The sequence below is a fragment of the Notolepis coatsorum genome (genome assembly GCF_963971535.1).
Source record: "Notolepis coatsorum genome assembly, chromosome: 20".
In the NCBI taxonomy this organism is placed as follows: Eukaryota; Metazoa; Chordata; class Actinopteri; order Aulopiformes; family Paralepididae; genus Notolepis; species Notolepis coatsorum.
In genome coordinates this window covers 14,153,574-14,177,815 of record NC_140184.1, presented here as the reverse complement: position 1 = coordinate 14,177,815, position 24,242 = coordinate 14,153,574, and the positions used below count along the sequence as shown (strand labels likewise).

The 24,242-nt window shown below is 41.8% G+C and overlaps 1 protein-coding gene across 1 annotated transcript in view; it reads left to right on the top strand.

The window, feature by feature from the left end:
* Positions 1 to 310: 310 nt before the first annotated feature.
* Positions 311 to 24,242, top strand: part of dusp22a (dual specificity phosphatase 22a) — a 91,337-nt gene continuing 67,405 nt past the window's right edge. The window contains exons 1-4 of the mRNA XM_084337458.1: positions 311 to 489; positions 9,287 to 9,320; positions 15,483 to 15,565; positions 18,279 to 18,328. Of these exons, the coding sequence (XP_084193584.1) occupies positions 469 to 489; positions 9,287 to 9,320; positions 15,483 to 15,565; positions 18,279 to 18,328 (188 nt within the window). The 5' untranslated portion in view covers positions 311 to 468. The remainder of the gene's footprint in view (positions 490 to 9,286; positions 9,321 to 15,482; positions 15,566 to 18,278; positions 18,329 to 24,242) is intronic.

The window sequence follows — 24,242 nt, the reverse complement described above, 5'->3', positions numbered from 1 at the left end:
GGTTGGGTTACGTCAGACGTACTTCGAGATACTTCCGTATACGTCAGACGTAATTCGAGATACGTCAGACGTACTTCGAGATACTTCCGTACTTTCCGCCAATCAGCGCATAGCCCTGTCACAGGACTAATAGTCCTGTGGCAGGGCGGAAGTACCATTCTGGACCTCGAGGCTCCGAGTCTGCAGCTGGACCCTATTGTGTTCCCCCCCCAAGCCATAGACATGCACTTAGACAGAAAGTTAAAAAGACAGGAAGTTGATTTCGAGAATTATGGCAAGTGATTTGAAGCCAAGGCAGTTTAATTGCATATTATCGAGTTAGTTTTAGAGTGATAAATTCACCGCCGCTTGTTGAACTTAGTTCAAGTAACGCTAGAACGTGCACGCACGTTTTTTTTCTCCAGATACAGACTTTGTATCTTTAGTTATAATAACGCTAGATTTTTGTACTATTCCTTTCTAGTCACCATGGGTAATGGAATGAACAAGGTAGGGTTTCGCTTTATTTGTGTTGGTTTCTGTATCGCCACCAATGCCCGTTTGTTGCGAACGGGTAGCTAATGTTAGGCGAGGCGACGCAGGCGGGACATTGCAGCAAATAAATATATTATAATAAAATAATTATAATATAAAATAAATAAATAAATTGTCTCTGGTTAGTACCAGGTTCAACCTAGTACTAGTCAGGTACATTATACACCATAATAGTTTCGACAGCGAGGTTACATTTTTTTTTCTAGACCGTCAGTGGTATTCATTAACTTACCTGCAGGCCAGAAGTCTGGTAATACATTGCTCTGATAGCATTAGAAGGAATTGCTATGTATCCCACAGTTATTTGCATTCCATTGTTAAGAGTGGGAGTCAGTGGCCGTGTCAAATGTATACTCTCTTTTTTAGACTATTTTTTGTATCACAAACAACTGTATTTGTAAATCTGGTACCATAAATGTCTAGATGTAGCAGTACTGTCTATCTGTATGTCATATATGTTATGCTGAATTGAAAATGGGGGACCCTGATTTAAACAAGACGAAAGTCTTTCTCTGGTCTGCACCCCCACATCAATTGTATGTATTGAGCTGTACTGTATTGTACCTATTCTGCAATCTGTTAATAAAGTTTTCAATCAATCAGTTGCTGTGTATCCCACAGTTATTTGCATTCCATTGTTAAGAATGGGAGTCAATGGCCGTGACATCAAAATGTAAAACATCATCCATACCAGCTAGCTAGCTGATTAAAACCTGTTCCACCCCAGGTGAAAATCTGCATAAAATGTATACCTAGGTAAATGGAATATTGCTCCACTTCTATAAGGGCTATTTGCATATTCTTGGTATCTAGGAACATCTATGGACCTCAATGAATGTATTCTCAGTGTCAGAAATATTGTGTCTATTACTAGGCTTGCTTAAATTGTGATGAAACAAAGGAAAATATGAATTATGATTTTTCTTTTCATCTTTGACAGTGAATAAAACCATGATAATAATGACCAAACTTAAAAAACTGCCACTGAGCTCATTCAGTACCCTCTTGAGATCATGTGTACAAAAGATCTAAGGAAATTAATAAAGGGAAGATGATCAAACTGAAGGTTCTGTATATACAGTACTGAATTATCCCATCCGGACCAATGCAATTTGAAATATTATTATAGAATATAGAATATATGCTTATACATTACCTTATTATAGCCAATTCGCACATTTATATATATATATTTTTTTTTTTTAATTTTTTTTATTATTGCAAAACAAAACTTATTAAAAGTCAGTACTCAACACACAATGTATAATGAAACTTTCAGTAAAGGTGGTTAAAATATATGCAAGTACAGAAACAGGATAAAACAAAAATAGTCAATAATAACATTTTAACCGTATACCGTGTATATCCAGCGAAGTTACAATTATATAAATGTTAGTATATAATATACCCCGAATACCTATTTTCTAAAACCCTACACACATATGCTCCAGCTCAAATCCCCCCCTCCCGGACCCCCTCTTGGATAGTACCTCCATTATCCCTCACTCCTAACCAGACATCACCATTATAGGCTAGCTTTTATTCTCTCCACCACTTCTAACCACATTAACATTTTGGATTCATTGAGCCCTAATACACATTTATATATATATACATATAGTATCTTTCAAATGGCCGAGTTCAATTTGGATATAGTATCACCAGGCGTGCATAATAACAGATACTGATATTTACTGTAATCGACTGTACTATTTTATTTCCCCCACAGTGTAACCATTTTGAAACTAATTTCAGATCTAATTCTTCCTACATGGTAACAACAGTGTGGGGAAACTGACTGCGTTTCAATATTTGTCAAAAACGTTACCTTTTGTAGCTTATCGCGAATCATAACAATTATTGACATAATTCATTCAGAACACTGAACTTTGAACCCCCATAGAACTTGCCAGGAAGTGTAGATCGGAGAAATTTCAACGCTGGCAGATAGCTAGCGATCTCCTCTGCAAAAAAGCTTCAATTCCCATGGTTCAACATTTCCATTTCCGGTTCCGGGTCAAATTGGCGATCGCAAATAGAAAACTTAAAATGATATAAGTACACTTTTAACCTATTGCTAAACTATTGCCAACCTAACGTTTTACATTCTACATGTATTTGTGACATAGTAGTGATGTTAATACTTGAAAACGCCTATAATTTAATAAGGTCAAAAGGGGTCGGTACCGACCCCGTCGAGTGGAACAAACAAGTAGATATTACAAACGACTTTACCACAATTAATTTCATATTAGTGGTTCAAAAAAATCCACAGCAAGGTTAAGCCAGAACAATTGATCAGAGTTTGGATAAGGCGGCCACAACATACTATATACTATCTAACCTGGCCAAACTCTAATATAGCTCTGGGTTAACCTGGTTCCCTGAATTTGTCTACATTCGAAAGCTTCCTGTATTGTTATGGTCTTTATAATGAGGAGTCAGATCACTGTGCTAGTTTTGATTGGGGATATCCGTAACACGAAAGATGGTAGCAACAGGGAAAGTACGAAACAAACATTCTGAGGAAATAATTGGGCTACTACATGTGATGTGATTTTATGTTGAGCAAACTTATAATTGACTGCATATTGAGGTGAAATCTGAGCTTTAATGAATCACAATCTCTACTAAAAGGCTGGGAATTATCAGTGAGTGGTTCAAGTTTCAAGTTTCTTTAATAGTTGTCATACAGAAGTACAGAATACTTTTATACAAAATGCTTCTTACTGTTGCGCTCCAGAGACTGTGCAAGACAAGATAAGTATGAAATAAAATAACATAGTATAGCATGTAAATTAGAAGTAAAAAAAATGAGGTCACAGTGTTCAGTATAGACATATGTACAATGTTCGATGCAGAATAGACGTAACTGAGTTACCATATAATATACAATACTGTGCAGTGTACTAATATACAATACTATATAGTGCAATGCAGAAATGGGATGAGGTGCAATTTAGGTACAATTTACAGTAGGTGTACGAGTTGTAGTGCAAATCCTTTATCAATAAATATAAAGTGTGTTTGTGTGATCTAAAGTGTGGAGAGTGGGTGCTGCAGTGTGTTGTTTGTTTAAGTGAGTGTGTGGGTGTGTGTGCTGTGTGCATTTGATGGTTGTTGCATAGTGTTTATTGTTCGTTTAGCAGCCTGATGGCCTGGGGATAGAAGCTTCTTCTGAGTCTTTCTGTGCTCGCCTTAAGACTCCGGTATCGCTTGCCTGACCGCAGCAGTTCAAAGAGGCAGTTGTTCGGGTGGCTCGAGTCCTTAATAATAATTCTCTTAGCCTTCCCCTTGCACCGCTTGTTGTAAATGTTCTGGAGGGTGGGAAGCCCCCCTCCAATTGTGCGTTCGGCTGAACGTGTCACTCTTTGTAGTCTGCTACGGTCTTGTGCAGTGCTATTCCCAAACCAGGAGGTGATGTTGCCAGTCAGGATGCTCTCTATTGTACATGAGTAGAAGTTCCTAAGGATCTTCTGACTGACTTGGAACTAACTTAGGCGCCTGAGGAAGTAGAGGCGTTGTCGTGCCTTCTTCACAACACTGTCAATGTGTGTGGTCCATGTCAAATCCTCGGATATGTGGGCTCCGAGGTACTTGAAACTGTTCACTCTCTCAACCGGTGCCCCGTCGATGCTGAGGGGGCTGTAGTCCTTGACCCCCGACCTCCTGAAGTCCACAATCATCTCTTTTGTTTTGCTGACGTTCAGGGAGAGGCAGTTCTCCTGACACCACTGTGACAGGTTCTCTACCTCTTCCAGGTAGGCCCTTTCGTCGTTGGCAGAGATCAGGCCCACCACTACTGTGTCATCAGCAAATTTGATGATGGTGTTGTTGTTCCGCTGTGCTACGCAGTCATGTGTGTACAGGGAGTAGAGGAGGGGGCTCAGAACACAGCCCTGGGGGGCCCCTATGTTGAGGGTGATGGATGAGGAGGTGCAGTTGCCTGCTCTTACCACCTGGCGTCTGCCCGTCAGGAAGTCCAAGACCCACTGGCAAAGGTCATAGTTCAAGCCCAGGTCCCTGAGCTTGGCTATGAGTTTGGAGGGGACTATGGTATTGAATGCTGAGCTGTAGTCGATGAACAGCATTCTCACATAGTTCCCCTGCCTCTTGTCCAGGTGTGATGCTGCTGTGTGCAGCACATGGGCTATGGCGTCCTCCGTGGACCTGTTTGGGCGATATGCAAATTGCAGAGGGTCCAGGTTGATGGGGAGGGAGGAACAGATGTAGCCCTTCACTAGCTTCTCAAAGCACTTCATGGCTATGGAGGTGAGGGCTACAGGGCGGTAGTCGTTGAGGCAAGCGGGCGTAGATTTTTTGGGTACAGGGATGATGGTGGACTTCTTCAGACAGGTGGGGATGACAGCCTGTTCCAAGGACAGGTTGAAGATGTCAGTGAATACCGGGGCCAGTTGGTCGGCACAGACTTTTAGGACGCGGCCGGGGATGCCGTCCGGTCCTGCTGCCTTCCTGATATTCACTTTTTTAAAGATCCGTCTCACCTCATGCTCTGTTACCCTGAACACTGAGTCTCCATCAGCAGACCCCCCCCCCCCATTGCCGTGGTTTGTAGGCTGGTGTTTTTATTCACAGCCTCAAACCTCGCATAGAAGGAATTGAGATCATTTGCTAAGGAGATGTCACTGTTCAGTTTGAGGGAGGTGCCTTTGTAATCTGTCATTGTTCTGAGGCCCTGCCACATGCCTCTAGAGTCAGCCTGTTCAAACTGAAGTTCAACTTTATCCCTGTAACGCCGTTTTGCCTCTATTACTGCTCTCCTGACGTTGTATCTTGCCATCTTGTGTTCTTCCATGTTGCCTGTCACCAGCCCGGTGTTGTATGCTGATGTGCGCACTTTCAGAGCCTCACGGACGGATTTGTCTACCCAGGGCTTTTGATTTGGGTAGATTTTAATTGTGGTGGAGGGGATTGTTTCTTCTACCAGAGTACAGACATAGTCAAGCACCGTTTCAGTGTATTCGTTAATATTGGCTGTGTTATCACGGAATACACTCCAGTCTGTGCAATCAAGTGCAGCTTGGAGTGACTCCTCTGACGTCACGGTCCAACGCTTAATCTCTCGCGAGACCACCGGCGTTCGCTTGAGACTTTGTTTATACTTTGGCAAAAGAAAAATGGCGGCGTGATCGGACTTACCGAATGGACTAAGAGCCTGTGACTTGTACCCATTCTTAAATTGCGAGTATACAGGGACCGAAACTAAAGCCCACCGCCCGCCAGGGGCGGTCAGTTTTTACCTTTGGCGCTTGACACTTAGAGGGCTGCCCGCCGTGTGGCGTGTAGACGTGTAGTTCATAACGATACTCTTATTTTGATTGTGCGAGTACAGATTATAGCCGCTCTCGTCTTTTTTTTCTCCGCCGCGAGATCGTTAAAAAACTACAAGTCCCACATTGCACTCAAGTTAACGGTCCAATCACAGTAGAGTGACGTGACTGGTTTCATGAGAAAGAAAGCAAATGACCAATCGGAAGCTCTCATTTGGCTTGTTTACTTCCTGAAACGCCACCATTGCGATATGCGGGCTGAGCTACCGTTACTGTTTAAACAATGACTCAGTCAACTATTCACTTTTAGTTTAATACATGACGAGGCATTGTCTAACGGTATCTAGCTGGCTAGCTACTGATAGCTGCTGATATCAACAAATGCTCCAGCAATAGTCGACTCGAGTGCATAATACCTCCGTTCCCTCGTTAGCTAGCTTAGCTAGCTCACGTTAGATCTTATCTGTCCCAGTAAACTAAATTGTCTTAACGTTATCTACCGGGCTAGCAGTAGCTACAGATAGCTCCTGATATCAATGTCTTATAACATTGATTGAATGCGTATTCTAGCTGAGGGCATGTTGAATGTGATTTGACAAAGGAACCGTAACGTTATAAATAGGGTCCAGCTGCATCGCCGGAGAATCCTTGCATGCTGAATGTAGGGTCTAGCTGAATATAGGGTCTAGCTGCAGGGCCGGAGAATCCTTGCTGGAGCTGGAGGCTACTCAAGTATACACACAGACAGTGGAGCTGTTTGCAGATAGCAAGCATTTTGACTTATTGCGTGGTGGCGATGTCTCGCAGATAATACAACTACAAGTATGATTATATAATATATATTTTATTTCAATTTTTTTTTATATAAAATATATATATATATTTTTTTTTAATCAAAAAAAATTTGGCAGGTAAGAAATATGCTTGGCGGGTAGACTCTTCCCATCTACCCGCCACTGGCCGGTGAGTCAAAAAGTTAATTTCGCTCCCTGCGAGTATACATGGTCTAATATGTTCTCATAGGTTGCCATGGTGACTAAAGATTCTGTGGCAGAAACCAATGGAAAAGTTGGTGTAATGGGGGGGATTGCATTTTCTGTCACAAAATTGTCCATTCTGTGTTGTTAGTAATTTACAAGTGACTATCTATGAAATAAAAACAACGATATCTATGACAGATTCTTAGATACCGATCACAGATGACTCCCGATTCATAGAGATAGGGGTCTGGTCTTGATAGTTCCTGTTATCAAGATGGCAGCAGAGTGAACCAACTTCTCTAAACAGACTTTGGTCATTATGATTAGTAGGGGTGTAAAGGTACACGTATCCATACCGAACCGTTTCAGTGTGTACCGTACCGTACCGAACGGCTGTGTACCGAACGACCGCCCACTGGGGGCTGTTTTCTTTCACAATCTATTATCTAATATAATTATTATTATATATTTTTTTCTTTACAAGTCGATTATTAATTTCAATATAGAATATTTGTTGACAGCCCTACAAGTACATTAGTTACTGCACACTACATCACCCCTGAGTGCAACATGGAAAGCCAAACTTCCCCCAACTGTATCGAAAACCCGTACCGAACCGTGACTTCAAAACCGAGGTACGTACTGTACCGTGGTTTTTGTGTACCGTTACACCCCTAATAATTAGGGGTGGGGGGAAAATTGATACAGCATAGTATCTAGAGCTGCCGCGGTATTGATATTTTCCTTACCGCACGAATTTGTGAAATATTTCCTACCGCCGCGGTTATTACCGCACAGTGCGCACAAAAAAAAAAAAAAAAATTGAATGAATTTTTTTTTTTTGTAGTAGTCTACTCTTATAGCCTGCCTCTAGTCTAATGGCGCTTTTCCACTGCATAGTACCTACTCGACTCGACCCGCTTTAGGCACCTGGTACTTCGTTCCTTTTCCACTGCAGCCAGGTACTACTCCGTTTGTCTCAGGCGGGGCCGCTCGCTTGTGTACACTGAAAGCTCCGTGGGCATAGATGTCCGAGGGCTTGCAGCAAGCCAGAGTTTAACACAGTTTCAATCAATCAATCAATCAATCAATCAATAACAACATTAACCAGACTCTCGTTGCGTCTATTCTGCCAAAGCTAACGTTACCTCTCATTGTGTATTCTACCAAGCAAACCCGGGTTTAACGTTACCTCTCGTGTATATCGGCTGACGGTAGTATATTAGGCTAATAACAACAACAAACTTAACACATCAGCGATCTTGTTGTGACACTAAACTCTCCGCTCGGTGGTAAATTGGGTTGATGTCGGTTTTGTTTCATCAATAAATAAGGCAGAATACACAGTGAATCCATTCTTTTTTGTTTATTGCACTTGGTTCTGTCGCAAAGACGCAAACAAATCCTGAATGAAATGCATCCTTAGCGAGGCAGTAAAGATGGCGGCGCCGGCGTTCTGTTATTGTTCAGAGCGAGGCTACAAAGTGTGACGCGTCTCTCTTCTGACCAGTCAGTGGTCTGCAATGTTTCACATGACTTTTCTGGTACCACTTCTACCCAATAGGGTCGCTTGGAACCGAGTACGGGTATATCTGCAGAGCCGCAAGCCGCAAGCCAACTTTATTATTATGATAAAAAACAGCGGTGACGCGGTATTCAGCCTAACTCTGCGGTGAGCGTGATGCAACAGCGATACCGCGGTAATGCGGTTATCGCGGCAGCTCTAATAGTATCGCAATATTTTGGTAGCAATATACTGTATCGTGGACGCCAAGTATAACTCTCTCTCTCTCTCTCTCTCTCTCTCTCTATATATATATATATATATATTATTGAAGTGAGATGAACAGACTTAAAACATTCGTATTAGATAAAACAGATGTCGTATATATTATTATATAATATTTTATTGGAGATGTTAAAGTTTTTTCCATTGGGGACATCATTTACAGTTGAATTTACGCAAAATCTCAATACTATCATATTGCGACTTAAGTATTGTGATAATATCGTATCATGGGGTCTCTGGTTGACATCTCCTTTTAATAGTGCTTCTAGCAAGGCACCTAAATCAGACACATGACATGTTATTACTTTCCAGCACACAGTATCTTTGCAAATAGTGGTACAAACTAACTTTTTAAGACAGTTTTCACCTGATTATTGAGCTTTATGATGTGCTGAATTGTGGTCCATAATTCCTTTTAATATTGGTATGAGAACAAAAAGTATTGTCGTCTGCGTTGTGCTCAAGACACCTTGCTCCTCCTGACTACTCTTAAGTCTCAAAGAAAGTGTCAAACCAACACTGTTTTCTGGTAATCATGCATGGTTGCTTGATTTGATATCTTGCCTGGTAGCCTATTCATTTGTAAGCTCAAACAATCCTGGCTCAAACAGACTCACTCATCCTCTCCGTGAGGGATTTGGAGCTTGAGTCGCAGTACTTAACGTCAATGCAACATGTCTGCCGCTTCACAGGTTGTTGATGGGCTGTACCTCGGGAATATAAGAGGTAAGAAAAACACATATTAAAGGGGACATATTATGGAAAATGGCTTTTGTTTTGCCTAGTCTTCTTCGTATGGATGTGCCAGTCTGTGTTATATGGGTGCTGTGGAAAACAAGGTCAAGGTTGGCCAAGGTTTTAAGCCTTCAGCAGCCTAAATGAGCTGTTGAGAATCATTGCTGTTTGTGTACTGGCCAGTTTGTAAACATGTTTTACTCTTGGGTGTGGGGTAGTCAGGCAGGGAAGGAAATACATATTTTACAATGTGGTGTGTTGCTATACCCACCAAAACAGCATGTATTAATACAAGGGAACAAAGAGGCTCAGGAATAAACACTAAACAGCCTAATTAGAATCAGGCCTAGATTGAGACTAGTTTCTTTGCAACAAAAAGAAAATAAGTTAAATAACACTTCATAAACATGTTCCACAGATTCAAGGGAGTCATATAACATTGTTGAAAAGATACATAATATATATCCCCTTTTAACTAATTTAAAGGTGCTTAAGTGGTATTTGCTTTGTTAAAATAAGTGGTCTACATGTGAAAATAATAGCTCTACATTCCGACAACCATCACTGATATAGAGTGTCTGGTCGGACTTGGTAACATGGGTCTTCCAAGTCCCTCCGCTCTGCAGTAAACACAAAATAAATGTTCTTGTATCCCGTTCTCCCACTTCATCCTATCAGGAGAGAGAACTCCACTCTGCAAAAATAAGAAATTAAAACAAATATGTGTAAAATAATCTGCCAGCACATTTGGCTAGGCAAGATTTCTTGAAATAAGGTAAAGATATATATATATATATATATATATATATATATATATATATATATATATATATATATATAGGGTTCTCTCTCCTGCTTGGACAAAGTGGGAAGGGATACCCGAAAAGGCAGAGTGGAGGGACTGGGAGAGGGAGACCCATGTTACTGACCAAACACTATATCAGTGATAGCCGTCGGAAATTTAGAGCTATTTAAAACTTATATTAACAAACAAATAGCCTAGTTTAATACCAAGTATTAAAAATACATAACTATATTATTCTACATACTGTGTTACAATGATTCTGTATACAATGTATTGTATTTTATTCTTATTACTTTACTTTATCATGTCTATTTTATTATCTATTCCAGGGGTTCCCAAACTTTTCAGGCCGCGGCCCAAAAAATAAGGCGTCAGAGAGCCGCGGCCCAATGCACATCGTCAGGCTTTTTTTTTTTTTTTTTTTGCCATGCGACCGATTTTTTAAGCCAAATATCACTTTAATCCTATTAAGTTAGTTCAAGTTAGTTATTCATTTATATGTGCAATTTATGAGAGGGCTAACTTGTTGCAAAATAATAATGATAATAATAATAATAGCCTCATTAAAATACTATTTTGCTTCGGTTGTTTTCAGCGTTTTATGTGCATAGTTATTTAGTTTGAAATATTTCGTTGAAATAAGTAGATTTTTCGTTTTTGTTTATTTATTAAGTTAATATAAAACCATATAGTCACATTTTAGAATGTGTAAATGCATGCTTTTAATGTTTTTTAAGTGGCGAGTGACTTTTTTTGTTATTGCAGTCGCTCCCCTTCCGTCTGCTTTGGGATAGGACTCAGGAGCAGAGGTGGTTGAAACGCGCAAACTTCACACGCACTAATAAGCATTGGAGGCTATTAACAGTTTCACTATTAACAAGTTTCACCTGAAGAAGGCAAACGCGAAACATTGGTGACAATAAACAGCAAAGAGACAATTGAGTGTGCAACTTTCTTTATCGTTTTCAGTACGTTCTGTCAGTCTGCACCTCTTAAACGTTTTTGGGTGTGCTCCACCTTGTGCTATTAACATGCACAATAACTACACACAATAACAACACAATAACCAAACAACCATGAAATGAATATAGGCCCTACATATAGATTCTATGATTATGAAAAACGTGTAGGCCTATGTACTTCAGAAAATGAACTATTTAAAAGCATCACAGTAGTTTGCTATATATAAAGAGATTATTATCACTTGCAGACTGATTGTCACAGATTCAACTAATATTATTTTATCATTCATCATGCTGCATATTTATTGCGTGGACTTGGGCTGTCTCTAACAAAGTGTGATGCCATGCTGTCACGCAGTCTGTCAATCCTCTCTCCTGTGGTGCGTTTATGGACGCCTGCATCACACCTGAATGAGAGTATAACAACGATGTTATGGTTCTGACCGTTTCCCCCCTGCTCACAGACATAGGAGGTGGTTGTGAAACATGCAAACGTTACGCAGTAATAAGCATTGGATGCTTTTAACACGCACAATAACTATACACAAAATAACACAATAATCAAACTATAAAATTAATACATATAGCGCGTTTAATTTAGTATAGGCGCCGCTAATGTTCAACTCACCTAATGAGATGGATGGGCACTATGCTTGGAGCACAACAAGTCCAGTCTGGGCTTGATTTTGGAGACAGCGACTCGGAGATCATCCTCCACATTCAGACGTGATCTGTACTTGTTTTTTATATAGGTCAGGGCAGAGAATGTTTTTTCGCATTGGTATGTCGATCCAAATGGCAACAATACATCCATTGCGGCATTGGATAGCTGTGCGTATTCCCCCTCAGCGGATATCCAGAACTCAGCCAGCGGCTTGGACTGAAACTCCGTCTTTAAGGTTCGGTCGCTTGACAGTTCAACAAGCGCGTCCTCCAGGTCGGATGGCAGGTGTGATGCTGTTACTGTGAATGGGGATCTTATCCAGTCATGCTGTTCTGGTGCTGTTTCCTCGGGGAAATACTTTTTAAATCGTTCAAGAAGGGCTTTGAGGTGACTGGTTATGGACATCTTCACTGTGTTCACACTGAGTTCATTTTCCTCCATAAACTCATCCAGCTCTGGAAACATATCAATCCTGCCCATTGCTACCCGTGCAATCCAACGCTCGAGTTTCCTCATGAACGCCAGTATTTTGTCATTGAGCGACAGGATGCTTGTATTTTCACCCTGTAGTGAGAGATTAAGTCCATTCATTTTATCAAATATGCCAGACAGATAGGCTAGCCTTGTTATCCAGCCAGGATCGGAGAGGTGGGCAGCGAGCTGGGGCGCATTCTCCGCCAGAAACAAGCGCACCTCATCCCGCAGCTCAAACAGGCGCGTGAGGACATTTCCTCGTGAAAGCCACCGCACCTCAGTATGGAACAGCAGGCCTTCATGCTCAGAGCCCATTTCGTTGCAGAGAGATGCAAACAGCCTGGTGTTGAGTGGACGAGATTTTATATAGTTGACTATTTTTATGGCTGTGTCAAGAACACCTTTAAGCTCTGCATCGAGCGTTTTGCCCGCAAGAGCTTCTCTGTGAATGATACAGTGTGTGAACTTCACGTGAGGTGCCACTTGCAAGACTCTGGCTTTCAGTCCTTTATTTTTCCCCACCATCGCCCCAGCGCCGTCGGTACACACACCAACACACTCGTTCCAAGACAGTCCCTCCTCTTTCAGTTTCTCATCCAGTTTTAGGAAAACATCCTCACCTGTGCATGTTCCCTCCAGTGCAGTGCACACAAGCATGTCCTCCTCCAGCTTCCCATCAAATGTGTACCTCACAAATACAAGCAACTGGGCACAGTTCGAGATATCTGTCGATTCGTCTAGTTGCAAAGCATATTTGCCTTGCTTCACTCTGTCAATAAGCTGACACTTGATGTCCTGGGCCATATCTGTGATGCGCCGGGCAATTGTGCCGTTCGAGAGCGGCACGGATTCAATTTCACGAGCCAGTTTATCCCCATGCATATTCCGACTCAAAGCTATAGCAGCGGGTTTGATGAGAGTTTCCCCGATTGTGTGTGGCTTTTTTGCCCGAGCAATTAAATATGCCACCTCATATGAGGCCTTTTGCGCTTTCGCAGGGACTGATGTTTGTGTATATATCACCTTGTTTTGGCCTAGCAACTCTCGCTCTTTTCGGCGAAAAAAATCAACGTGTTTCTCAGCGAGAGAGGGGTGCTTTGTTTTTAAATGCCGTATCATTTTGGAAGGCTTTAAGCTTTCATTTGAAAGGACGTCGGCACACACGACACATTGAGGAAGTTGCACCTCGTTCACAACTTTACATATGAATCCATGTTGGATATATTCCTCACGATATTTTCGATATCTATAGGTAGGCTGTCGCTGGTCCAACTTTGGGTCGGTGCTTCTTTGTGTCGCACTTGGCCCTGGTCCCACATCATCCACATGGCTACTTTGACTATCACCTCCTCCCAATCCCGTGTCAGTTGATGGCCTTTCTGGCGGTGGAACTGCTTCTCGACTCTCCTCCGCTGGCTTCTCTGCTTCTCTGCTTTTTGCCGCAATTAACCAACGTTTCATTTTGAATTTGAGCTAGCTAGCAACAAGTATACATTTGCAACCGAAATTCAAATAACCACAGTGTGTGTTGCTAGTGTCTCGCCGTACCTCAAGTCAATCAAGAGTTTTATTTGTCACGCATACGAGTATACAAGGTGGTCTTGCCCGCAACGATTGTGCATAATAATATATAATAGAATCCAATAATACCTGTCACGTGCATTATGTATACGGACCATGGAAATTCATAGGCTGAATATTATTTATTATCATTTATTAGCATTTCTTTTTACCAGTAATGTAATTTTTTTTTTTTTTTTTTTTTTATTATTATGGGACATTCTGGAAATCATCTCGCGGCCCTCCCGTGGCTGCTCGCGGCCCACTTTTGGGTCGCGACCCCAACTTTGGGAACCACTGATCTATTCTATCATATTATTGTATTTTTGCACAATCAAGGCGGGCATGGCCACCTTCATTTCACTACATGTCTGGATGTGTATGTGACAAATAAATCTCTTGAATCTTGAATCTACCACTTATAGGACCTTTAACTCGGTGTCTTGTCTTGGTTAGGCTATAGCCTCATGTGTTTGACTTGGGCAGGCTTTCAAGCCATTAGACAACAGGACACTAGTAAGTTAGGTTGTTTATACAGTGAGGCCAGGGGACAATTGACAATGTATAGGCCTAAGATTGTAATATTGCATCTCTTTCCGCCATGCTATTGTATCGATATGTGTCAAAGTCAGTTATGACATTCTATTTATATATAAACATACTTCGCAATGTGTCTATCTGTCTTTGAGGATGTGAGAGTGAGTTTAACCCATAGCACCACTACTCACCCCAGCCCTTCTTGACTGCGCTTCACGATACCATCCGTTACACTCACCCTCTCAAACTCACTCCACTCCACCCAAGGCACTTCGATGCCCCGAGTGGGAGTCGAACCCCGGTCTCCCACACCGCGGGCAGCAACACAGACCGCTATACCAAGAGGTGAATTCACTTCTAAGTAATGGGTTTATGGCTTTATGCGTCTTTTGAGGATGTGAGAGTGAGTTTAACCCATAGCGCCGCTACTCACCCCAGCCCTTCTTGACTGCGCTTCACGATACCATCCGTAACTTATATATATATATTTGTTATTTATAGCATAGACAAAGTCTTTCAAAATCAGCCGATCCTGGAAAACTGCTCAGCTGTGAGCTGCTCATTGTTCAGGGCCAGTTAGTTGACTGGTAGCGCAGGAGAGCAAAATAATAAACTTAAGGAATGCCGTGACACAGTCCTCTTAATTGTTTTGCTTTACTAAAATGGTAAATGGACTGCATTTATATAGTGCTTTTATCCAAAGCGCTTTACAACTTATGCCTCACATTTACCCATTCACTCATTTCACTCACACATTCACCAACGGCAGAGGTGCCCCTGCAAGGTGCCAACCTGCTCATCTGGAGTAGTTCGGGGTTAAGACACTCAAGGACACTTAAACACACTGCTCGGGAGGAGCAGGACTCCGACCACTCTACCTCCTGAGCCATTGTCGCCCCCTTCTAAAATCTACTATTACTAAATCTATTCAAATCTACTATCTACTAAAAATCAAGAGTTTCTGTCATATTTATTGTGTCAGGAGGACCCCTATGACTTAAAAAATATTAGCAACTCCAATGTGATGTCACAAGATGGCTATAGCTCAGTGGCTGAAAATACCACAGTCTTTACACTACAAAGTGTGTGTGTGTGTGGTGAAGGGTTTCATTGAAAGGATTCTTACACGATTTGTCTCTCCCTCTTCCCAGATGCAGAGAACAGACAAAGTCTATCTCAGAATGGTATCACCCACATCTTATCTGTGTACAACAATGCCAAGCCTGTGTTGGAGGTAAGTTGGCGAGCAAGGTCAGCTTGGCATTATGGCTGGCTCAAAGGCACACGCAAACATTATGGGAAATGCGCTTACCGTCTTCTCCAGAGTCGACCCAGACCATGATGAAGAACCCCCCCCCCCCCCCTCCCCCAGCTGAACGACAGACTTTTTTGTCAAAAAACGGCAAGATAACATGGTGCTCATCACCATTATGACAACCAGGGCAGGATGGCAGCTCAAAAACGTCATAAATATGACTCCAGGGCCCACAAGATATGCTGTTTCTCTTGATAAAAAATATTGTTTTATTATTATTGAAATAATAATATTAATAATACATATATCTACTTTAGTACGGCAGCTGTGTTGTAATACAAATGAGTGGGGTCCACTGAATAAATGCAGTCTTTCTGCACTGTGAAAAGGGAAAACTCAAGATATTCACACGGTTTGTGTTTCTTCATGCAAATAAGAGAACTGAGAAAGTCTCAGAATGGTATCAACCACATCTGATCTGTGTACGATTTGACAGAGAAAGGCTATCTCAGAATGGTATCACCCACATCTGATCTGTGTACGATTTGACAGATTATTATTATTATCCGGCTGCAAACTGGCCTAGCTTAGCACAAACCCTCTACGCCTCCGACTTCTGCTACAACACAAGAACGTGCCACCTGCAGAAGTTCTCCGATGACTCCTCCATCGTCAGCTACATTGTGGATGACGATGAGGCTGAATACAGGCCTCTGGTGGAGAGCTTCGTTGGGTGGTCGGACAGTAACCAGCTCCAACTCAACGTCTGCAAGACAAAGGAGCTGGTGGTGGACTACCGGAGAGGCAGGAAGGGTCCCCCTTCTCCCATAATCATTGGAGGGGAGGAGGTAGAGATGGTGGAGTCCTACAAGTTCCTTGGAGTTCACCTGAACAAAAAACTGGACTGGTCGGACAACACTGAGGCCCTCTACAGGAAGGGACAGAGTAGGCTGTTCTTCCTGAGGAGACTCGGGTCGTTCGACATGTGCAACCGACTGCTGCTATCTTTTTACCAGTCGGTTGTAGCCAGCGTCCTCTTTTCTTTGCTGTGGTGTGCTGGGGGGGGGGCAACATCAACTCGAGGGACTCCAGCAAGCTGAACAAGCTGGTGAAGAAGGCTAGCTCAGTAGTGGGTGGTGAGATGGATAATCTAGAGGTGGTAGCTGAGAGGAGGATGAGTAAAAAGCTAGAAGCCATCCTGGAGAACCCCTCTCACCCCCTCTACGAGGAGCTGGCCAGAATGAAGATCACGTTCAGCCAAAGACTCATCCCCCCCGATACACCACAAACCGTCTGGGCCGGTCCTTTATACCAGCAGCCATCAGGCTCTACAACAAAGGGCTTGGACGGCCGGCTCTGCTGCCAGAACTATCACTGTCAGAACTCGGGACTTGAGAACTAGAGACTCACATCACCGTACTGACTATCTTGTATTTTGCACTAGAGACTCGTATCACTGGACTATCTTGTATTTTGTACTTTTTTATATTATATTGTATTTATATTTTATAGTGTATATAGATACTGGACTGTATAGGACTGTGATGTATCCCCCACCCTCGGCCTGTATCCCCCCCCCCCCATGCAGCTTTGACACCCGAATTTCCCCAAGGGGATTAATAAAGGATCATCTTATCTTAAATAAATGCAAACGGATACACATCAGCTAGCCTACTGTAGCTTAAAACTCTGGGAGAGGTGTTTTTGACCAATGCCTAGGCTAGCTGATCCGCATCCACTTCCATTAATTTGTGCTAAACTAAGCTGTTCCTTTAATATTGTAATGCTTGACCATTCATCAAACATCTTTTTCTAAATTCTACAGAAAAGTAGGGTTCATTCTTCAGTGTAACACTAGTAGGAACCTTCATTTTGTACTGCGTCCTTGTCGCCACTTGGGGGAGCTGATGCCTCATAGTTGAAAAGGACAACTTTAGGCCATAGAAAGCTCTGTAGACCCTGTTACCAGGAAGGCTGTGTGAGGGTCAGTGTTAGTTACCAGTACTCACACACCCAACTTTTGCAGGTTCATTAAGGCCCAGAAATTGCGGTTCAAATTGTGATTGCTGCACCTAAAAGGAAATAAATGAATGTGGGGGTCAATTAAGGCGTGGAAAACATTCATAACGTATCTGTATTTAAGGTTGAACTTTCAACACTGTATGATATGTATAACAATTAGGGATGGGTACCATTCACATTTGAACCGATACGGTACCGGTACCTGTGAATCGATACCGGTACCCAACGGTACCTTTTTTCTGTACTTTAGTCTCTAAAAATGTAATCTACCTACCTCAGTTGTGAAAAAAAAAATCCAAACTTCCCGACTGCTTTGTTGTTGAATCAAGTCAAATCCTAGGTAAGCGTATATTGTGCGTGTGAACGTTGACATGAAAAGAAAAAAGTAAAACAAATAAAAAAAAAGAAGTGTAAAAAAAAAAGTTTTCTTTTTTCTTTTTTTTGTATCTCACGTGAATCGATACTCGGTAGTACCGACGTGTTTCGGTAAGTACCTTTTTAAAAGTACCGAATTCGGTACCCATCCCTAATAACAATGTGGGCTTTGTGTACTCGTTTTCTGCTGTATTGATTATAATTCATATTAATGTCCAGAGAAGGTTCAGATGTTTCTTTTTCGTTTCTTTTATTCCCTCCCCCCTCACTTATTTCTTCCTTGTTTACCTCACAGGACATGACCTACCTTTGTATTCATGCTGCTGATACATCCAGCCAGAACCTGTAAGTGCACACACACACACACACACACACACACACACACACACACACACACACACACAAAACCTGCTCTGCATAGGGCTGCGCTCAAGGGGTATAGGGTATAATATTGCAAAGCCTCTGTGTATACTGTATGGGCACCTCTCCAAAATATCAACTGTGCATCATCAGCCCTGGAGAAGAGCTCTGTTCCCAAAACTGCATAGGTTGGATTTGGGGGTGGAGAGGAGGCAGGCTGAGTTAGATCTGAGGGACCAGGAGGGTTGGTAGGAGGAGAGGAGGCGGGCTGAGGTAGATCTGAGGGACCAGGAGGGTTGGTAGGAGGAGAGAAGGCAGGCTGAGGTAGATCTGAGGGACCAGGAGGGTTGGTAGGAGGAGAGGAGGCAGGCTGAGGTAGATCTGAGGGACCAGGAGGGTTGGTAGGAGGAGAGGAGGCAGGCTGAGGTAGATCTGAGGGACCAGGAGGGTTGGTAGGAGGAGAGGAGGCGGGCTGAGGTAGATCTGAGGGACCAGGAGGGTTGGTAGGAGGAGAGGAGGCAGGCTGAGGTAGATCTGAGGGACCAGGAGGGTTGGTGGGGGGAGAGGAGGCAGGCTGAGGTAGATCTGAGGGACCAGGAGGGTTGGTAGGAGGAGAGGAGACAGGCTGAGGTAGATCTGAGGGACCAGGAGGGTTGGTGGGAGGAGAGAAGGCAGGCTGAGGTAGATCTGAGGGACCAGGAGGGTTGGTAGGGGGAGAGGAGGCAGGCTGAGGTAGATCTGACGGACCAGGGCCCTGTTCCTCGTACCTGGCTAACTGAGTTAGCCGGATAATTTTCAGGATAACTTGACTTAAGCTAGACCTGTCGGTTCCTCGACGCGCGATTGTCTAAATCACTATGGCAACATATCAAAAAGTTTGAACCTGGTCGAGGGCAGGGTTAAGTTCAGTTAGCTCGATAACCTGCATGGCCACGCCCTCGCAAAGAAATGCAGCTCGCTTCCTGAAATAATTATCACAGTCTAGATCCCATTATACCATTCTGAATTATGTTTTTGTGCTTCGTTCTTCTAGAGGGGGCTTTTGAAATGTAAAATAATAGACCTAAAATGCTGATAATAAATCATATTCGGCCTATGGATTTACTTTGACCTAAATAATGCACGTCATATATACGGCGCTTGGATTCGCGATACACACTATGGTTATTTTAATAAGGGAGCATTGCAAATGTGAATCCTGCGGGGATATTTTTAATGAATGAAACCTATCGGGCGTTTGGCTCTGATTCGTTTCATATTCTCCGCGGTTTATGTATTTGCTTAACGGAGCGCCCGGATTGTGTTTCATTCAAGCATAAATTGAAGCGTCTTTATGTGTGGATTGTGATGTGAATTCCGTCTAATCTGAATATCTGGATTGTTGAATTATATTACTGTCACTCACACGTTATTGTGATATTGTAACTGGGATTAAAATGTCTGAGGAGGAGATGTGCTGGACGTGGACGTGACTTGAGAAATTGAATGAGCCTTTGATGTTTTGATGAATGAATTTGAGAAAATGCATTTATCTGTTCAAGCACTGTTATCTGATGATGAACATGAGGTGTCACTGGTATAAACCAAAGGTTAATCAATTCAATGCATGTATGGATGATGTCCGAAACAGATTAAAACCTGATTAATAGTGAAACTGTATAGCCTCCCTCCAAGCCTCTCTGACACGTTATTTCGGGGGTCGTGCCTTGAAAATGTATTTATATTAGTGCTGTCAATCGATTAAAATATTTAACTCGATTAATCACATGATTGTCCATAGTTAACTCGCGATTAATAGCAAATTAATAAAAAAAAAATTGTATTACCTTAAACGGATATTTTTCAAGTTCCAAGTTTTAATACTCTTATCAACATGTGAGTCAACAAATGCTTGCTTTATGCAGCCATTTAACACAAAAGGATGACCCTCATGCATTGCAAATTTGCATCAAATTCAAAACAGAGTGACGCACAAAATAACTTAAAAGAAAATAATAATTTAAAACAATGAATAAAGTGTGCATGAAATAATAGGGGAAAGAAAACGTTAGGAACTTGTTACATTCACCCACACAAGGGCTGATTAATCACACCCCCCCTCTCTCTCACACACACTCTCCCAGCTCTCTTTCTCTCTTGCCCCTTCCTCATCTCTCTCACCCCTCTCTCTATATCTCTCTCACACACACACACACACACACACACACACACACACACACACACGCACACGCACACACACGCACACACTTCAGAAACAAACAGTATCAATGAGCGCATCAATAATACACCTGAGTGAAGTCTAGTAAAAAAGAAAAAAAAAGAAAAAGAAAAAAAACATTTTAGTTAATCTTGAGTTAAAGAAAAGAGTGGCGTTAATAGAATCTGGTGATAACGCGTTAATATCGCGTTAACTTTGACAGCCTTAATTTATATATAAAGTACATGATACCTAAGCACATACAGTACAGATATCCTCATAAGTATCTATTAATTTGTATCAATTAGATACTCTTTGGGCTTGTTTTTATCTACTTATCTGAAAGAGTTGAACAAATTATTTTCGCTAGCAAGATCTCATTCGATTATTCATTCCATTAAGCCTACTGCCAGCAGGCACATTTAAAGAAATATAATCTGATTGATTAGGGTTATGAGGGACTTAAAATGTGCCTATAGATTATGCATTTAACTTGTTGGCGAGGCTATTGAGCCGTACTGCAATCTTTTAATAAAGTTTTCAATCAATCAATCAATGCCGTTAGAAAATCAGGATTTCTGCGATCGACACCTGCTGTCATTTCAGGTGAGGCGGCCGCGCGCAATTATCCTGAGTATCAAGTCTGGTTCGAATGAACGAGACTGAATCAGCGTTCGAGGAACAGGGAAAGCCTGGATTCAAACATTGGGTTAATTGAATCTGGATAATGGGACTTTTGATCGACTTAGTTGAACCAGGTACGGGGAATAGGGCCCAGGAGGGTTAAGTACTACACTCTGCAGATGACAGCACCCCCAGTTCTCTCTGTGTTGAAGCCATGCCCTGAACAATTCACTGCTGAACAGAGAGCTGAACAGGCACTAGAGCTGATTCTTTAAGATGTCCAGCTAGACACCTTTGATTTAGAAGACAAGGAGAAGAAGAAGAAGATGGGGAGGAATACAACCCAGAGCATGATGTATCATCTTCAGATGAAGAACCCCCCCCCCAAGCTGAATGACGATAGATAACATACTCCTCATCACCATAATGACAGGATGGCAGCTCAAAACAGGATGGCAGCTCAGAACGTCATGAAGATGACTCCAGGGCCCACGGCCACGAGATATGCTGTTTCTCTTGATTTAAAATATTGTTTACCACAATATTAAGAAATAATAATATGAATAATAAATATCTACTTTAGTAAAGAAAACAATTAGGACAGTGGTGTGCAGGATGGTTTCAACAGTTTATCTTTCAGGTAGGCCATAAAAAAACCATATAGTTGTATCCATATGAAACGCACACATCACATGAGATGCAACAGAGAGTTGTTTATTGTTTACATAAAAAAAGAAAAATAATTGCCTACAAGAACTTGCAAAGAGATTAAATGAACGTGTTCTCAACCGGCTATGTTTTACTTTCAAATTGATAATATGAAATAATGTAATGGTTTGCTGCTCCCTTTTCATCTTGTAGGGTTGTGACCAAATGCAGGACAGCATGCCGATTTTTCGGGACCGTAAAGTGATATTGAATACAATATGTAAGAATAAGATTTACATATTGAATAAAGCATTTGATCTAAACATAGCTAGTAGGGGTGTAACGGTACACACAAACCATGGTGCCGTACGTACCTCGGTTTTTAACTCACGGTTCGGTAAGGGTTTTCGGGACAGTGGGGGAAAGTTTGGCTTTCCATGTTCCACTCAGGGGTTATGTAGTGTGCAGTAACTAATTGTACTTGTAGGGCTGTCAATGAATATTCTATAATTAATAATCGACTTGTTAAAAATAAATAAATAGAATTATATTGTGAAAAAAAACAGCCCCTGGTGGGCGGTTGTTAGTGGTTAACATACCGTTGTATTCGTCCGGTACACAGCCGTAAAGGTCCAGTACTGAAATGGTTCGGTATGGATACGTGTATCTTTACACCCCTAATAGCTCGATTAATTAACACATTTTAATCAGAGTCAGAGGTATTTATTGCCAAGTAGTTCTCACATATAAGGAATTAGCTTTGGTTGTTTTTGGTGCAACATTAACGGACAGACATTAACGGACAGATAATAAAATAAAGAGGTGGAGTAAAATAAAATGAAATATGAACGAAGGTAAGCACAATAGAATATAATATAATTATGAAATAAAATATAGGCCAGGGCTGTACAACTGTGAATAAAATAAAATGGGATATAAACAAAATTAAATATAGCACAATAGAATATAGTACAATATATAAGTAAAAAATAAAAGAATAATAATATGAACAAGTATATTTTGACTGTATATACAAGTGTATATAGTCCAGTAGGGGTGTGTTAATGTAACAGTGGGGGGGGGGGGGGGGGGGGGGGTCAGTGAGGGTCCCGAGCCTTGTTGATGAGGCTCACTGCAGAGGGGAAGAAGCTGTTCTTGTGGCGTGAGGGTTTGGCCCGGGCTGGTAGGGGTCGGCCACAATCTTACCTGCACGCTTCAGGGTTCTGAAGGCGTACAGGTCTTGGAGAGATGGCAGATTGCAGCCGATCACCTTCTCAGCAGAGTGGATGACACGCTGAATTAATCGAAAAAAAATCGCGGTCTCGATTCATAGACCTATGCAACCTCATTTCTAAGTTATGACGATTTCTTTTTTTACTTTACTTTTTAAAATGATGACTATTCTGACTTGAGTTTATTTGTATGTTACAAGATACTTTTAAGTTTAAGTCAAGCACTTTCATATATGTTATGTTTAAGTTTAAGTCAATCATTTTGATATATGTTATGTTGTCTGTTTAAGAAAGAGTGCAATAAATGATTTTATTGAAAAAATAAGAATCGTGTGAGAGAATCGTGATCTCAATTCTTAGAGAGAAAATCGTGATTCACATTTTAGCAAGAATCGCCCAGCCCTAGCCTCAAGTTTCAAGTTTCTTTATTAGTTGTCATACAGAAATACAGAATACTTTGCATGAAATGCTTCTTTCTGTTTTGCTCCTGAGAGTGTGCTAGATAATAACAAGATAGTATAAAATAGAAAGTCAAGAAGTCAAGTACGTAAACAAGTGTAAACAACACAATTGTTCAGTATACCTATTATACAGTATGTACAGCTGGTACAAAAATTGTGAGGTATAGCTTAGCTTGTGGTGCCACCTTGTGGTGGTGAGGTGCAATGAGGTGCAATAAGGAATGAGAATGATGTGCAATTTCCTTACCAATAATATAAATATAACGTGTAAAGTGTGTTAGTGTCTAAAGTGGTAAAGTGGGTGCTACAGTGTGTTGTTCTGAGTCTCTCTGTGCTTGCCATGAGACTCCGGTATCGCTTGCCTGACCGCAGCAGTTCAAAGAGGCAGTTGTTTGGGTGGCTGGAGTCTTTGATTATTCTCTTAGCCTTGCCCATGCACCGCTTGTTGTAAATGTCTTGGAGAGTGGGAAGCCCACCTCCAATTGTGCGTTCGGCTGAACGGGCCACTCTCTGCAGTCTGCTACGGTCTTGTGCAGTGCTATTCCCAAACCAGGAGGTGATATTGCCAGTCAGGATGCTCTCTATTGTGCATGAGTAGAAGTTCTTGAGGATCCTTTGACTCACGTTGAACTTCCTTAAAGGGGAACTCCACTTTTTTTGGAAATTAGCTTATTTAACATCTTCCCTGGAGTTAGACAAGAAGATGCATACCTTTTTTGTCTCTGTGCGTGCATTTT